The sequence below is a fragment of the Canis lupus genome, chromosome 9 (genome assembly GCF_003254725.2).
Source record: "Canis lupus dingo isolate Sandy chromosome 9, ASM325472v2, whole genome shotgun sequence".
Lineage (NCBI taxonomy): Eukaryota > Metazoa > Chordata > Mammalia > Carnivora > Canidae > Canis > Canis lupus.
Window position 1 is genome coordinate 55,801,339 of NC_064251.1, and position 17,540 is coordinate 55,818,878.

Consider the following 17,540-nt stretch of genomic DNA (forward strand, 5'->3'; position numbering starts at 1 on the left):
CACCACCCCTTTCAAACCTTCCTTGACCTTGAGCCCCCCACCCATCCTCCCCATCTCTGCTCCCTCTACAGCAGAGCTCTGTAAGAGAGAGGTGAGGTGCTGTGGTAGAGGATGGCTCGGCAAGCAGACTGTCCCAGCTCTGCGTGCCTTCTTCCAGACTGTTGACCTTGGACCAGGGACCTCACCTCTGTGCTCCCGTGAGCTCCTCATGGGACCTTGTGAGGATGCAGGAAGCATGTGTACCTCCATGTCTGACTCCCATTCCCTCCCCAGCCCTCTGCCACCCTGCCACCCATTCCACCGAAGCAGTCCTGAGCAAGGCACAAAGACCCAGGGCCCATTCCATCCTCTTAGCCACGTGTCCAGGGCTCTGACCTTAGGGTCTCCCTCCACGCACCTCTCCTGCCAGTCTGCCCGGAACCAGCCAGCCCTCCTCTCACCTTCATCCCCATTGCTGCCTTGGTGACCCCAGGGACCTGCTGCTCACTGACCACTCCCTAATCTAGCAGCCCAGCCCCATCCCTGGCTCTAGCTCAGCAGACCCAGATGCCTACTCCACACCCCTTCTTAGAAGCAAACAAGTACCCTTTTCTTTCTTAAAAAAGAAAAAAATTTGCTGTTGGGGATACCCTTGTTGGTACCCCCCAACAACAAATCCCTGTTCCCACATCTGCCCCAGCTCAGTAAATGGCATCAATTCAGCTGCACAAGCCAAGAATTGGGGCTACTCTGGGCTTCTCTTTGCTCTTTCACACCTTCCTGTTAGTGAAAGCTCTCAACACAGCCAAATGGGACCACCTCTCACCTCGTCCTCACTGAACCCTAGTCCAGGCCACAATCCTCACACCACCCACATGGTGCCCACCTCCCCTCTGGCCCCACATACTCCAGGCCCTCGTCACCGCCAAACCCTCCAGCAGCTTCCCAAAGGACATTCAGAGACTAAATCCCAAAGCTGACGGTAATGACCTGTTGAGGCCTCTGCCCTCCCGACCCCCCTGCAGCGCTGGGCTGCCCCCCTGCCCCCAGCTCTCTCCAAGACTCATGGTCCTCTAAGGTGTCCTTCCCAACCCTGTCGCTTAAGCAAACCCTGCCTGCCACCCTAATTAACTGCTGGTATTTCCTTCCTAATACTCACCAACACCTAACATTCCAGTATTTTGGGGTTGGCTGCTGTCATTTGCATGAGAATGAAGAATACGCAGCCACTAACCATTGTGAAATGACTGGGTCCTCACAACCCATGGCCAAAGTCAAGTTATGCTCACTTTCCCAATTAGGAAGCCAGGCTCAGAGATGAAGTCAACCCTGAGGGTCTCCTAGCCTGTAAGCAGCGCAGCGGACCTTAGGGTGGCTCAGTGGGCCTGACTTGAGGCAGGGCTCCTGGCCACCAGGCTCTCCTGGGCAAGGCCTCTGAGGCTAGGAGAAGGGCCAAGAGCTCATCCTCTGAGGATACTTGTCTGCAGACACAAGCCCAGGAACAGGTAGTGTCCAAGAAGCCACAGGTACTGCAGCCCCCTGACTGCCAACTCTAGCACGACAGGGACAGAAGGAGTGGGGGAAACACAATATAGATGAGCCCCATGGGGCACCTGGGTGGCTCTCAGTCTGTTAAGTCTGCCTTGGGCTCAAGTCATGATCTCAGGATTCTGGGATCGAGCCTCACATCAGGCTGTCTGCTCAGTGGTGAGCCCTTGCCCCTGCCCCTCTGCCCCTGCCCTTCCCCCTTGTGCTTGAACTCTGTGTCAAATAAAATCTTAAGAAAGAAAAAAAAAAAAGGCATGCCCCTAAAAGCTGTAGTGCATGGCTTGCAGCTAAGTCTAGTCCAAAGACTCCCCCGTCAAGCCTGGAGTCCAGAGGGGCTGCCTTCATCTAGAAGACACGTGGTGACCACGGGTATTTGCTCTGTGCCAGGCTCCAAGCCAAGGACTTCACATCCTTCACTCACTCCTGTCAGTCACTCTGTGATGGTCCTCGTTTTGCAGATGAGGAAGCCAAGGCTCAGAGAGATTCTCTAACTTACCCAAGACTCTTATAGTTGGGGGTGGGGACAGTCAGGATGCACCAAAGCCTGCTCAGGCAACTAGGCAACAGCTATGTAGTCACTGGCTGCCCAGAAAAGGCTCAGCCCGGACGGCAGCTGAGCCAGCCCCAGCCCCAGCCCCAGACTCCATGGCCTGAGGGAAGGGGATCTGATGGAGAGACAAACAGGCATGTGGAAGAGGAATAAACACATGGCATGAAAAGACATACCTCACACAAGTGACAGGTGCAAAACAGAGGCTTTAATCCAAACAGCAATGAAGGTGCATGGGGCTGGGGGGACTCTGGTGGGGGGGGCAGGGCAAGAGAAGCCAAGAAGGTGGTGGTCTGGACCCTGCAAGGGAGGCCAGCACTGGGCCTCTCCTAGGAAAACGATTTCTGTGATTCTAGTGGTTCCTCTCCTGGCTTCTGCCCAGGCCATCAGCCCAGGTATGAGGGTCAAGCCCCTGAATTGTGCTTCTCGGGAGCTCCCCCTTCCCAAAGGGGATGTGGACCCAGATAGAGGGTGGGGGTAGTGGAGGAGGGCACGCCTGGGTTTGGGCCAGGGAAAGCTGGCAAGAGCTTGGCCCAAAGGCAGCCCTAGAAGGAAACTCAGGAGCTGGCACACCTGCAACCCCACCCCCAGCTCAGCCCCTGCCCATTTTCGGGGCAGGAGGTGGGGGGTATCACTGCCTAATCTTAGAGAGCCAGTGGGTGAGTTCAGGGAGAGGGGAAGACAAGGAGGGGCTTGCTGAGTGCTCCAGCGGCCCCTGAACCACTGCCCTGAAGAGCAGGGCAATAGGGGTAAAGGGCCCTGGAGAAGCAAGCACCAGGGTGGGGGTGGGGGTGGGGGTGGGGGGGGACAGAACCATAAGATTTTAGAGGAATCTAGGTTCCCTACAACCACAGCAGGGCCCCAAGTCTCTGCCACCCCCTGCCAGCCTGAGAAACTTTGGAAAGGCAGGCCTCACCCAATCAGCTAGGGGGTAAGCCCTGTACTGAGTGTCTACACAAAGGGCAGCTTCCAGAGGCTACCCCTGTAGAGGAGGACAGGAGGGGCTACGGCCAGGAAACCCACCAAAGCCAAAGGCCAAAGAACAGAAAAGCCAGGATGAGGCACTGGACACAGGGGCCAGCAGGTCTGGGGGGCAGCCATGTAAAGAAGCTGGGAGGGTCACAGGCCAGAATAGCCAATGCTTCTCAATCCCACCCCAGGCTGGCCACCAGCCTCAATCCCAGACTTCAGAACCCCCAGATACCCACCCACACATGGCTTAGGAAACTGACCCGCCCCACAGGAGCAACTGCTCCAACCCCTAAAAAGGCAACAGGACCCAGGAAAGGAAAGCAATGGAAACCGCAAAACCCTCCCCCTCCCAGGGGAGTAGACCAGCTCAGGTCTCAGGTGGGACTAGACAGGAGAGAGGAGAGGAAGGCCAAGTGCAGGACTGGGGCCCGAGCACATCCGCCAGCCAGGGGAAATGGGCCCCACTTTGGTCACTTCTCCCTTCACTTTGGGTCCTTCAGCCTTATGCCCTGAGCCTCCCTCAACCCCAAGCTCACCACCGACCCCAGCAGACAGCCTCTCAGCAAACAGAAAGAACAGAGGGAGGGGACAGGGAATAACTGGAGCTGGGGCAAGGAAGGGCAGGCACAGGCATTGTGGCCTGGGTGGCCCTGGCTTCTCAGTCCCTAGCATGAGGTGACTGGATGGATGGGCAGCAGGCTCCCAAACTTGAAGTGCTGGATCACAGGAAACTTCTCCAGGCACTGTGAAGGGGAAGGGGAAGGGGAGAAGAGAGGTGAGGATGGCTCACCTGCACCCCTGTTAGGGCCCATTTGGCCTCTCGGGCCTCCAAGAGACCCGGGCACAACTCTGAAGCCTTAGCCCAGAATGGTTCCCAGAAAGTGTCCAGCTCAGAGGAGCTTCCAGGCCTTCAGGGAAAGGCAGGCTTCCTACCTGTTTCCCACCACCCCCTCCCATCCAAAGACCCCGACTCCATGACAATCAGACCCCACCAAATAATGAGGGAGGAGAAAGGAAGGGAAAAAGAAAAGGCAGCCCAACCTCACACGGGGTGGGGGGAGCGGGCAGAGAGTTGGGGATGTGAGATGAAAGGAACCCTCCAGATCAGAGGGGAGGCCCTAGCCCAGGCCCTGGTCTTAGAGAAGAGGTGTGGGGACACTGGGACCCACGCTTGAGAAGAGTTCAAGACTCATTTTTCTTCAATTTTCAGTTCTCTGGACCAAAGAAGGTCGCAGTGAGACAGTAAGAACCAGTTAACGCGCCCCCACCCCCAGGGCACTTCCCAGCAGCCCTGTGTGTGGGGCAGATGACAAGAACTCTGACTGGGGGATGGCCCTACTCCCTGAACCCAGCCCAGCCCAGCCTCAGCCCAGCCTCAGCCCAGCCTCAGCCCAGGGTGCCTGGGGGAGATGGGGAGATTGGCAGGGCCTACACAGAAGCTGGCCCAGTGCACGGGCAGCCGGGTCCCAGGCCACACACCTCTGGCCCAGGCACTGCTTAGCATCACACAGGACCAGGAAAGGGAGAGGGGCCCCAGCTCCCACCGCCCCCATACCAGTCCCGCTGCACCTAACACAGGCACCAGCCACTGGCTAGCTCAGGCAGCAGCTCCGGGCAAGTGAGGATCTGCCTTCTCTCATACCTTTGACCACAGAAAGCCACCACGATGGCTGCGGGGGAACATGATTTGCAGCTTCAGATAAGGCAAGGCCTGCTCTGTGACTGTGGTCTCAACCTCTGCTTAACTTAGGGGGACAACGGTGTGCCACGGCTGGCCCAGGGCCCCTCATCTCAACAGCCAGGCACAGGGCCGAGGAGGTCTTGACCCACCCTGACCCACCGTGTGTATGTCAGGTGGGGGGGATGGTCAGGCCTAAAGGCGGCCCAGGAGGTGAGCAGGAAGAGAGAAATCTCTCCCTTCCATCCTGCAATGGAAGAAGGATGGGGACCACAGCTCAGTGTGGGAGCAGAGCTCCAGGCCACAGACAGGTCCTGGGCCTAGGGCAGAGAAAGTGGGGAGCAGGTGGGAGGGGGTGGTCCCTCAGGGGGAGGAGAAACAGCAGCAGCTCCAGGCCAGAGGCAAAGGCAGCTGCCATTGTGCTTATGTCATCAAGGAAGTGGTGGGAGTTTGTAAAAGGGGGCCCCCAGGGCCCTGGAATTCCAGAAAGGGTCAGAGGTCCGCCTGCTCCTAGCTTTCATTCAAGGGAAGCTCAGCAGGAGGGGGGCAGGGACCCAGAACAAGTTTCCCCAGGGCCACCGGACAGGAGAGGGGCTACTGGGGCAAAGGAAGTGCAAGGCTTCAGGACAGCAGCAGAAGGGAGCCTGGGTCAGGCCTCCTCCCAGCTTGCTGTGCCCGGAGCCCACCAGTGTCCTGGGCAGAGTGGCCTATGCCACACAGATCTGGAGACCCTTCCAGTGCCTGGTGCCTCAAGGGAGAGAAGGGGTTCCCCAGGCCCTAACGAGGCCCTTCTGAAGGGAGCATCAGCAGTGACAGCCCTCGGGCCACCCACAAGGGCACAGAATGCATCTGGTTCCTCAGCTCAGAAAAGTAGGGTCAGAGCGTGGAGACGCACACAGGTGGTCCCAAATCCTGAGGCCACCTAATGCCAGGCCTGCTGAGGCCTCTATGGCCGCTCAGGGGACCAACTCTGACTGGTGGCCCTGGCCTTCAAGACTGGTGGGCCTCACAGGTCCCCCCCATGGACCGAGAACTGACCTGAAACAAAACAAAACAAAACAAAACAAAACAAAACAAAACAAGTCCTTTTCCTCGGACCTCTGGGAAGGGAGTGTGTGATCCCACAGGCTCTCAGGAAGACCAAGGGTAGCTGCTAGCAACTTATAAACGAGCACCGACCATCACGGAGACAGAGTCAGCGGGCTCCAGCACTGTCCTACAGGGAGTCTGGCAAGGCTGCCAGCTCGTACTGTGCCCACATGCATGCAGGGCTGAGTCCTCCCGCTTTCAAGAAGGATGCTTTGTGATCCTCTGGTGTTCCCTGTCTGGCCTGCAGTGGCTGTCCTCCCATACCCACACCCGCAGAAATCCACCATCGGTTACAACTGTTCTGTTCCTGCCGCTGCTCCATTTGGAATCTCAGCTTGCTCCTCCCTCATCCCATGTCAGCTTGGAGCTCCTCCTCTGGAAAGGGCAGGGAGAGGAAGGGGACAGGGGCTCCTGCTCTGCTCTGAAGGTGCCCAGATCAAGGTAAGATTAGAGTCATTCAAATAAGAGCCACGCAGGAAGGACAGCACTTCAGATCCTAAGCAGGAAAGGCACTAGAGTCCTGCTTGCGGTGTCAGGAGTGGAGGTGGGAGGCTGGAGGGGCTACACGCTCCTCACACGCTGCACAGGAGTTCCCTATCAGCACCCATTGTGGGACTGGTGGGGGAAGGGGGGGTGGGTGTCAGGAATGACAGGACATCCAGAGGGCAGTGACCCAGGTGCTCTCCAGGCAGGGGACAGCCAGACTGGAGGGCCCAACAGGCTGTAGCCCGGAAGAAGCCTGTACAGCCCCAGCAAACGCTCTTCTCAGATTAGAGAGGTATGTGGGTTGGAACCTAAACACAGGATGTGAAGTCCAGAGGAAGGGGACCAGAGGGGGAGGGGGCGGAAGGGAGAGAGAGAGCCAGGCCTGGTCAGTTCCAGCACCATTAACCCCTTCAGGGCCATGCAGAGGGAACAGGACAAACTGGAAGCATCTACACTCCCAAACACACCCAAGCCTCTAATACCCTATTCTCCCTGCTCCCCCTGCCCCCATTGATGGGATCTGAGTAAGCTCCAAGTATGATGAAGTAGACCCAGAGATCCAACCTCCCTCCCTCCCTCCATGGGAGAGGGGATGGCTAAGGGCCAAGAAATGGGCACCCACAGGACAACATATAAGACCACCAGCCTGAGGGCAGAAAGAGGGGACTTTGGGGACTCATTACTCTAGGTGAGGGACTTCACATCCAGGCCCTTCCCTGGCCAAGGTCATGCAGTTCTGGCATTGGTGCGCACAGATGTGAAAGGAGCTAGCAGACAGGATGGAAACAAAAGGTCTCTTCCTTACCTGCAAGAAAAAAAACCCACCTCCTTGGTTGGGAAAAGGTGCCAAAAAGGAGAGAGGGCAGGGGACACCCACAGGAGCTGGGCAGCCAACTCCCAGCAGGGGGAGCTCAGGGAAACCACCTCCTTGCCCTGCCTCTCCCATCTGAGAGCAGAAAGACCACCTGAAGTGGTTGCTAGAAATGTCAACTCTGGGCCTCCCCAGAGACCTCTCACCTGCCCAGGGATCAGGCCCACCAAAGTTTGAGAAGCACCAATGTACATGGAGCCTACAAAGCATATCCACCTTCGGGTACCAATGTCCACCTCTGGCCATTTGACAGACCCCTGTGTGTCAGGGCTATGGCTCAGTCACAGGGCAGAGCTGGGTTTCAGCCTAGTGATTCTCTGACTGCCCATCTCACAGACAGAGACTCTAAGGCCTCCAGTGTCAGAATGGCTGGCCCAAGATTCAGAGCAAAGCAGCAGAGTGGGGGTGAGGGGATTAGCAGCCCCCTCTGATCTGAGTGCTGGCCAGCCCCACTCACCTCGGCCTTATACATGCGGATCAGACCCTGGTTCACTTTGGACCAGGAGGGGACAGCACTGATGTTCCATAGCTGGTTGGAGTGCTCTGCAAAGGGGCCTGTCTTCATCTGGAAAAGAGAATCCACAGCTGGAAAGGCAGGCCACCTGGGAGCTCACCTGTATTCCCACAGCAAGGTTGTACACATATGTGTGTACACACACACCAGGACATGCAAACACGCACGCACTACAGCACACATGTGCGTGCATATATATACGCACACATATACATACATACATACACATATATGCTTGAGGACCTGACTGCATCATCTGGGGCGGAGAGGGTGTGTGCACGTGCTTGTGCACACATGCACGCACACACACACAGAAGCACACGCAAGTACCAGAGACAGGGTCTCTCTTGGTCTGCAAGACCACCTAGGAAAATACAACCCCTAGAGTCACCCCTTCCTTCCACAGCAAAAAAATGGGGCCTGATTCCCACCATCCACCACATTCAGCAGCCTCAGAAAAATAAAATCTCAACCCAAGCCCCTGCTGGGACTCCCACCAACTCCCCCTCCACCGCCCCAGCCAGAGTGCCCCACCAGCACAGGAACCTGCTCCCCTTCAGATAAACAGTGGTAGCAGCCTTCCCGACCCTCCCCAGCCCCATACACAGGGTGGGCTCTACCTATCATAGGTAGAGCTGGAAGACCCTGGGGAGGGGTGTTTGGGGGAAAGCCAAGGTGGGGAAGAGTAAACCTAACTGCCTTGTGCATGGCAGGCAAATGGGGAGGAAGGTCTGTTTAGAAAGCCAGCCCGAGGGATCCCTGGGTGGCGCAGTGGTTTGGCGCCTGCCTTTGGCCCAGGGCGCGATCCTGGAGACTCGGGATCGAATCCCATGTCGGGCTCCTGGTGCATGGAGCCTGCTTCTCTCTCTGCCTGTGTCTCTGCCTCATTCTCTCTCTCTCTCTGTGACTATCACAAATAAATAAAAATTTAAAAAAGAAAATTAAAAAAAAAAAAAAAAAAAAAAAAAGGAAAGCCAGCCCGAACTGGCTGGGAGGTAAATTAGGGGTGGCATCGATAGCACCAAGGGACAGGCAGGAGCAAGGACAGCTCCATTCCTGTCCCTCCTCTTGCCAAGAGTTTGACCCTCCAGGAAGGAAAGAGATTCTGCAGCAAGCCCAGTGAAGTTCCCATGACAGGAGAAACCATGGCACTGAGACAGGGAGGCGTGTGCGCCTGCAGGCAGCCCTCTGCACAAGGCCACACATCTGTGTTTAGCAGGCACTCCAATCCCCTTCCACACCGCCCCCCCCAGGTTAGAAACAGCACTGATGCTTGTTGAGGGAATGGGGTTCAGCACCCCAATCCCCAGGCTTCAGAAGAATCAGTTTGAAAAGCAAAGAAGCTGAGCTGGCAAGTAAGCAGAGACTTGGACCCTGAGAGGGTGGAAGGTTCCAGAAGAGGCTGAATGGAGGCTGGGCTAGGGGAGAGCTGTTCCGGGGAGAAAGGATGGGCCCAAAACTCCTTCTCCATATTGGGCATAAGGGTAAGGGCTCAAGAGCTTATAACAGCCCCACTGTTTGGCTGTGGACTCCCCAGGGAACCCACTCCTACACACTTCTCACTTGTCCAGTAAAGCCTCGTACCAAACTGCAAGATCTAAGTCCAAAAAGCTGCCATTTACTGCTGTCACCACCCTCCCCTGGCCGAAGTTCCCCCAAAGCCTGTCTCAACCCCCAGGTTCAGTGGCAAAGACAACAGATCCTTCCTCCAGTAGGGAGGCCACAGCCCCACGTGGCAGAGGTGGCAGATGGAGACCAGATCCCCCTCCCCTGGGTGGCTGGTGGCCACAGAGCTTTTCCTGGGTCAGTGCCTAGACCTAGTACCTTCCCCCAGCTCTCTCTCTCTCTCTCTCTCTCTCTCTCTCTAAGGCTCCCTCTTAGGGATAGCTGCCGGTACCCACAGCCTAGGGGGTCTGGCCTTCAAGGAGCTTTGTTCCAACCATCCTACTCAAGCAGGCTCCACCCTCAGCTACCCGCCCTCCCTCTTGTCCCACCCCTTCCCCCAAAACTCTCTGCCCCTTGGGGACCAGTGCCAGGTTCCAGTCATCTCCTGCACATTTCCAGGCCCTGAGAAGTTCAGAAATCACCGGAGATGTGTAATCGGTTTCACTCTGGACAAGGCCTTGTGAATAAACCACCCTGGAGGCACCCTGCTGGCTTCGTCCCACAGCATCGCTCCAGAAGCCTGCTCAGCAAGGGCTCCAAGGCTAGGCCAGCAGATGATGCTGGGAAACCAGAGGCTTTGCCTTGTGGGCCAGCCTCACCCACTAGGGGCACGGGAGGGGACCCCAAAAGGCCTCTCGGGCCTGCTGGAAAAGCCCCAATGGCCCTGCCCCTCCCCATGGAAAGGCCAGAGACGCTATTTATCTAGAGGGGCTGCCCCACCCCCCACCCCCAGGCCTTCAGTGTCCCCAGGTCTCCCCAAGTCCTTCAGAAGGAGACTTTGCAACTCTGAGAAAGGAAAACAGATGAGGGGAAAAAAAGGAATCAGGAGCGAGAAAACAAAACAACAACAACAAAAAAAAATTAGCTCATTCTAGCCACAAAGGGAGAAGAGAAAAAGCGAGAACGAGCAAGCAAGCTGCAGTCCCGCAGTGACCCCAGGGGAATCGTGTGAGTCAGAGCAGCCATATTGAGCAGGAAATTACTCACAGACGCTGCGTTCCTGCCTCTCCACTCCCAAGAGAATCGGCCTTTTGTAAATGGTTCCTCTGTCAGTAACTGAGGGGGGATGGGGGGAGGCTCTGCACAGCGCCTTCCTGTCAGCTCCTTCCCTTCCAGCTGAAATCTGATCCCTCCCTTCCCAAAACTCCAAATTTAGAAGCCAGATTGAAACTGAAATTCTTTTCCTGCCGGCCCTGGGCTCTTAAAGGCGCCAGGGCTGCATTTCCTGAGACAGCAGAAGCTCTGCAAGGTGGGGCCCCCTCCTCTAGGATGCCCAGAGCTACCAGGGCAAGTCCTGGGAGACAGGGAGGAGATGCCCAGGTCCATTTCCAACTTCTTGTCTTGTTTTTTCCTCCTAGTTGCACCAGCCATCCTGATCCCCAGGTCTCTGGAGGCAACACCGCCCCCTTCCAGACTGAAGCGCACAGAATTCTGCACAGGGCTTCAGGTGCCCTGTGTCCCAGAGGGGGCTCGTTCACGAACCAGGGGCAGTGAAACACTGGTGCGGGGTGGAAGGGGACTGGGGTGGGCGTAGCCTGGACAGAGCTCCGGAGAACTAGCACAGCACAGCGCCGTCAGCACCCTCACTGACCAGGCCTCAGCTTAGCCAGGTGGCCAGGGAGCCCTCAGAGCTGCTAGCACCGGCGTTTACCACCATGCCCAACCACCTAGACCCAAAGGAAAAACCAGGCCTTGCAGAGAGGGAGCCGAAAAAGCAGAAACTCTAGGGTTTGCCTTTCTGCCTCTCCCCCAATTGAGTTACTGAAAACCTTCTCAAAGTTTGGCGTGCCGTTAGCGCCACCTAGTGGCCACTGTAGGATTTCCTCCAGCAAAGAAACCGAGTCCCAAACTTTAGAAACCTTTTGGGTTTTTATACCAGTATAACCACCCAAACAAATAAAAATACAACATTTTAACCTGGAATCAATTCCCATATTCCTTGAGGCCCGGCCTGGCTGCCTTCCTTGTTAGGCACTGACGGACCCAGGGGCTTGGCTAGCCACCAGAGGGAGCCAGAACAGCCTAGCCCTTTACCCCCAAACAAGCAAAGCAGGGCTCAGCCTAGAATGTGCACTCCTTCTCCCCACCCTGTTCCTCCTGTTCCCTCCAGGGTCTCCTGCGACTCCCAGACCCTCGCATTCCACTCTGGAAACAGTAGCACGTGACTGGCTCTTGAGGCAGTGAGCCAGGCTGCCCCAAGTCCTTCTGACCTTGGGCCTGCTACATGCTGAAGGCAGCAAATCTGAGACTGAAGCAGTGGCTGCCCAGCCGTCAGTCCTGGCTCCATTTGCTGACTTGGAAAAACATGTCATTTCCCTCTGGCCTCTGGAGTTTGGCAGAGGCCTGAGCCGAATGCTGACCATGAGGAACCTGGGGCTATGGCTATTTAACCAGGCTTCTCCGTTCAGGGGGCTCAGAACCAGAGCCAAAGAGCAGCCCTGGTGGGGAGGGGACCCAGATATGCATGTGGGCATCGGAAAGAGAATGATGGCAAGACCGTCTCCAGACACTACAACCAGGGCACCCTTTGAAAGTTTGGGGGGAGGGGGGCGACAGGTATGCAGCAGGGAAGACAAAAGGTCCTAACACCTCCTGAGAGATCCTAAGAACAGTGAGTCCCCAAATTCTGTGTAAAGTCACCTGGCAAGTGTATTTAAATACGGGTTCCTGGGTCTTATCCCCCAAGATTCTTGACTCAGAAAGCTGGGGTTGGGCAAAGGAACGTGGGTTTTAACAAGCTCCATGAGTGACCTTGAGGAAGTGGGAGACCTGGCCTTAGTGGGCAATAGCAGCCAGTTAATAAACACCCCCTGCCAAGGAGGCCTGTAGCCCAGCCTGCTTGGTTCACCTCCAGGACTTCATCTGGCTCATGTCCTCAGGCACTGACAGAGATGTGTCCCTTCAGCAGAAATCTGTCCTGTTGTCCACTGAGCCTCTCCGCCTCCTGCCATAGTTTCATCCCACACAGCCACATGCCAGTGGCTAGAGAGAGACCCTGTGGGCCCCGCCCACGCCTTCAGACCTGCCGCATTGGTTACCAAGCCCACTAGTGATCAAAGCTCAGTCCCTCAGCTCAAGTGTCCCACGAGGTTCAGTAGTAACCCCAGACCACTGATTTGGGAAAGGAGATCCTGGACAGTCAGACGTTGGCTTAACCTTCCACAGGCCTAGTGGGGCTACCTTGTCAGTAACCCACCTCCTAGGGACCAGCCCTGCCATCTTTGGGTGAAAACTCTGGCTCCTCTGTCCCACTCCAAAGCCACCAGCCTCAGTTGATCTCAGCCTGGAGGCCACCATGGGTGGCCCTAACCCCCTTCCCCTCACCTCAGTGATAAACAGGATACATTCCAGGAACATGTAGTCCTTGTGGTTCTCATTCACAGCCTTCTCATCAACAAAGTGCCTTGGCTCCAAAAACGGGTGGTCTAGGAACAGCAAAGAGCCCCAGGGTTCAGAACCAGACACTCACACCACCAAGCACCTCAGCCCAGGGCTGTCCACACCCACCCTGGGGGCCACTGTCCTGCCCATGTGCTCTCAACACTTGACCTTGCAGGAGCAATAAATGATGAGTGTGTGCGTGCATGTGTGTGTGTGTGTGCACGAACTTGCTCTCATGGAACAAGCTGTGGCTTTGTCATTTTCTAGCCATGTGACCTTGAACCAGTGATTTCAGCCTTCTGAGGCTGTTTCCTCATCTGTGCAGTGGGGATATGAACTGTACCTCCCTCATGCCGCCTGGTGATAGGGATCGGAGTCAAGCCTCCGACATGGTACCTGCACAGGTTAAGTACTAGTCGATGGCGGCTAGTCTCATGCTGGCCAAGACCCTTCCCAGGGTCACTGAGAAGTGACCTAAAATGTTTCGAACAGTGCCTGGCACAGAGCAAATACTCAAAATACCTATTCATATTATTTTGTAGGCAGTTAATGTTATATGGAAGCAGAAGTCACTCCCCGGCCCTCACCCACCATAGATCCCAGTGAGCCACCCAAGCCTGGGGAGCAGTTGCAAAGTGGGGGGAGCAGGCAAAGTGGGCCCACAGGAAGCAGCTCACTGCCCCCCCATGGGTGGCTACTCCCTGATGGGCCCCCTTGCGCACAGCTTGATAATAACAGTGGATGACAACAGTCACCAAGGCAAAAGAGCCATTCATTTTCAACATAAAACCCCACAGCTGCTGCCAGGAGTGGGGGTGCATTTCACACCAGTCCATTATGTGCCAGGCGAGTGCCCCTGCTCCAGCCTGTGTCACTTTCCATTATCTCGGCACACTCTGCCTCCACCTCCCCCATCCTCCCCCATCCTCCCTCAGCCTCCCCAGGCCTCCCCTGGCCTGCCGAGCCAGAGCCAACTCTCAGCACAAGAGCCGGCGCTCAGCACAAGGTCAACAGCAAACAGCCTCAGTCAATAGCCAGACTAATGCCTGCTTTACAAGCTGTCACTGTCTTCCCCAGCAGCAGAAGTAAGGCGAGAAGGGAGAGAGGTGGATAGAGCAGACACCCCAGGGGGAGGAGCAGCAGATGCCCCTTCAGTACCTATCAGCTGTGAACTGCCCCAGATGAAGGGCAGAAATTGAAAGTCGTCCAGGCCCCACACTCCCTGGCTGCCCGCTGGCTCCATCCTGTATGTTTTCTGGAGTTTCCGCATAACCTCGAGGTACCTGCACAGGAGGGCAGGGAAGAAAAAAGTAGCAAAAAGCAGACAGTCTCCACCCTTCTGCCATCAGGAGCTCACTGAGGCCAGAAATAACCACCTAAGAGTGTAACTGGTCTCTATTTCAATTAAAACCTACACACAGGGATCCCTGGGTGGCGCAGCGGTTTGGCGCCTGCCTTTGGCCCAGGGCACGATCCTGGAGACTCGGGATCGAATCCCACGTCGGGCTCCCGGTGCATGGAGCCTGCTTCTCCCTCTGCCTGTGTCTCTGCCTCTCTCTCTCTCTGTGTGTGACTATCATAAATAAATAAAAATTTAAAAAAATAAAAAAATAAAACCTACACACGTAAGTTATGCATCAGCTGGTATTCTCAAAATAATGTCGATTTTTTTCTCCCACACTCAGCCTTCTTTTGGCCCAGGAAAGGTGGTTTTAGCACCATCAACTCATAACATGAGCTCCTGGACAAGAGCCTCAGGCTGTCTAACTCTGGCCTGCCCATCGGCAAGCTGGTGGGGGACAGAGCAGATAATCTCCTGGAACCTCCCAGCTCCTGCCTTCCCTGTTCTCAGAGGCTGCATCAGTGTCACCTGGGAGCTCTGGCATCAGCATTGCCAGAGTGGGGCCTGGGATGGGTGTGTCAGAGGCCTCTGGCAGCTGCAGTGCACCTGTGTTGCCAGGCAGGTGGTCTGGGGAACAGGGAGCAGCTCAGAGCCTGAACACAGTTCAGCTGGCTGTGCGACCTTAGGGATCAGAAGATGGTATCTCTGTGCCTCTGTTTCTTCATCTATAAAATGGAAATAACTCTACCTAGAGCTGTTGGGGGAATCTAGGGAGGGAGCTGCATGCAGAGTGCTTAGGACAAGGCTGGCCAGGGAAAACGCCACAGAGGCATTAGTAGTCGGCAAGTGACCCGTTTCCTTCACTTGTTCTTATTTGAATCTGAACCTCTCAGAAGGCTTCCTGGACACCCCATCCACAGGCAGAGCTTGGTTAGGACAGGCCGAAAGAAGCATCGGCCACTCAGGAGAGCCCGCCAGCATCCTGTCTCCAGCCTGGCAGTGATGAGGAGGGAAGACCCCTGCCGCTCTTCTCACTCACCGATTGAACACCTTGAAGACAATAGCTATTTGGTCATCTACCCGGAGCACCCCAATCTTACAGAGGCAGCAGAGGAAAGCAGCAAAGGCTGCTTCATGTCCTAGAGGAGAAAAAACAGCTGAGGTCGACAGTCTTCCAGGAAAAGGAGTGGTACTATTCTTGGTCTCACCAGAGTCCACATCACTGAGAACTGCCCCTCTACAGAGGAAGGTCAACATGGAGATGATGGGGCCTCTGCCCCTTCTAGAAAGACCCAGGCCCTTTTGGTAACTACTGCTAATATAATTCTACTCCTAAAAGGCCAAAGCTGTGGACTTCTTAAACAGACATTTGCATTTTGTTTTGTAGGTTTAACTCACTGGTCAATTCCACACTATCAAGTGAGCACCTACTACAAGAGCAGCCACTGTCCGTATCAGGCACTAGGGAGACTAAGTCCATGCCTTTGCTTGATAGTTTATGATCTTCAGGATGACAAACAATAAATAGACAATCACTTCTATAATTCTAGCTCTGAAGGAGAAGGACAGGGTGATAACTGGAGAATATCACAGGGGGACCCTGACATTAGGGTTCCAGAAGGTTTCCCTAAGGAAGTAATATTTAATCTGAAAGATGAGTAAGAGTTGGTAAGACACTGCATGTGAGGGAAGCAGGAAGACCAATCTAGCTAGAAGAAACAGCATGTGCAAAGGTCTTGAGGTGAAAAAAAAAATGGGTATGTTTGAAGAACACTAAGAAGGCCGGTATGGCTAAAGCAGAGAGGACAAGGGAGAAAGGATAACAAGACTTAACTGCCACATAAGAAGTTTAGACTCAGTATCCTAAGAGCAACGGGAGCCACTGAAGGCTTCTAAGCAGAGAACACATGGTCACATTACAGGGTCAAAAGACAATGCCTTCCACAGGGCCCCTGGCTGGCTCAGTCAGTGGAACTGTGACTCTTGATCTTGGAGTTGTGAGCTCAAGCCCCACACTGGGTATAGAGAGGGAGGGAGGTAGAGAAAGAAAATTTCAGCGACTTTCTGTCCCATCTCTATAGAATCAAGGTTGCTTCCAGGGCCTGGGAAGCTTGTGAGCTGTTCCTCTCACCTGCATGGTTCCTGATCTCCACCAGCCAGAGGCCAGGCAGCCATGGCTCAGGGACTCTCACACACCTGATACCAGAAGGAAAACCCCAGTTGACCTGGCCAGTGTCCCTTCAGGGTCCCTCCCTGTCCATTTTAGGCCAAGCCCTGGAAGTCTCAAACACCTGATAAACCTGCTCCCTAGCAACAGGGGAAGCAGAAGACAAAGCCTCCCCAGGACCCAGGTTCAAGGGGACCCTTTTCCAGGCCTGCCTCAGTGGCCTGTGTTTCTCTTGAGGAACCCAAGGCCCAGGCAAGGTGAAGGCCAGAAAGAGCAGCCGCTCTTGCACTTGCCGCTTCAGGACAGGTCAGGAGGGTGCGCCTACCAGAACAAGGTCCTCCTCAGCTACCACCCACTGCACAACCAGACAGCACGCGCCCTCTTCTGCAGAACTCCATAGCACACAGACACTGGCGTGTCCGTGTACCACAGCATGTACCACAACGCTTCCAGAGGCTACAGAATGCTCTCATTTCTCAAGGTTCTGGTAAGGGGTCGCCCTAAGATATAGTAAGTGCTCAATAAATTACTTTGCTGCTGGTGATAAGCTCAGAGACCATCTTTATAAGGAATGGAAATCGGGGCTGCACAGACACCAAGTATGTGGCATCAGCTCCCCCTGGTGGACCAAGACGGAGCAGCAGGAGCAGCACCAGGCTTCCCTGCACCCAGGACAACTGCAGCCTACCTGGCCCCAAAGGCCCTTGCTCAGAGGGCCCTGAGACAATCCGGAGCAAAGAGGAAGGAGCCCAAGAAGAGACTGCGGTGAAGCCAAGTAAATACAGAGAGCAGCAGGTACCTGTGCCATAGTCGATGCGTGTGGAGTTCCCCACTGACTCCTTTAGGTAAACGGCCACCTCAGGCACAGCAGCTGCCAGACAGGTGGGGACCACTGTGGCAACCAAGTTTTCTGCTTCCTGATAACACAAGAGACACAAAGTGGTGGCAGCAGATTAGGCAGCATCCTGGTAGGCAGGCACCCAGGAGCAGCATTTGGCTGGGGCCCAGCGGGCCATGCCAGGCTGGCCTGGCTCCCTGCTCTGACTGGCTACAGAAAGAAGAGGGAACATTTACTCTTACACCATAGAGCAACTACCCTGGGGTGGTTTCTAGTCTGTGGACCCTTCCTCCAGGGGACAAGGGTCTGGGACAAGATAGGAGGGAATTGCAAAGAAGCCATTCGACTCCCTTATCCCGTAACTCACTGATGTCCTTATAAGCACCATCTTTCTTCATACTCCCAGGGTAGCAAGAATCTGTGCCATATGTCCACCAAAAAACATACGAGAATGTTCATA

At 55.3% G+C, this 17,540-nt stretch overlaps 1 protein-coding gene across 10 annotated transcripts in view; it reads right to left on the minus strand.

Annotated features, from left to right (window-relative positions):
- Positions 1 to 17,540, minus strand: part of PTPA (protein phosphatase 2 phosphatase activator) — a 44,607-nt gene that overhangs the window by 9,127 nt on the left and 17,940 nt on the right. For 7 of the 10 annotated variants that reach the window (XR_007413266.1, XR_007413264.1, XR_007413265.1 and 4 more), the window contains 5 exons: positions 17,042 to 17,159; positions 15,115 to 15,214; positions 13,892 to 14,016; positions 12,677 to 12,777; positions 7,631 to 7,738 (listed from right to left, as the gene is read on the minus strand). Coding sequence is in view for 7 of the 10 variants with exons in the window: in XM_049114992.1 (XP_048970949.1) it covers positions 7,631 to 7,738; positions 12,677 to 12,777; positions 13,892 to 14,016; positions 15,115 to 15,214; positions 17,042 to 17,159 (552 nt within the window). In the remaining 3 variants the exon portion in view is untranslated. The other 3 variants (XM_025475426.3, XM_025475425.3, XM_049114990.1) reach the window with 2 other exon arrangements.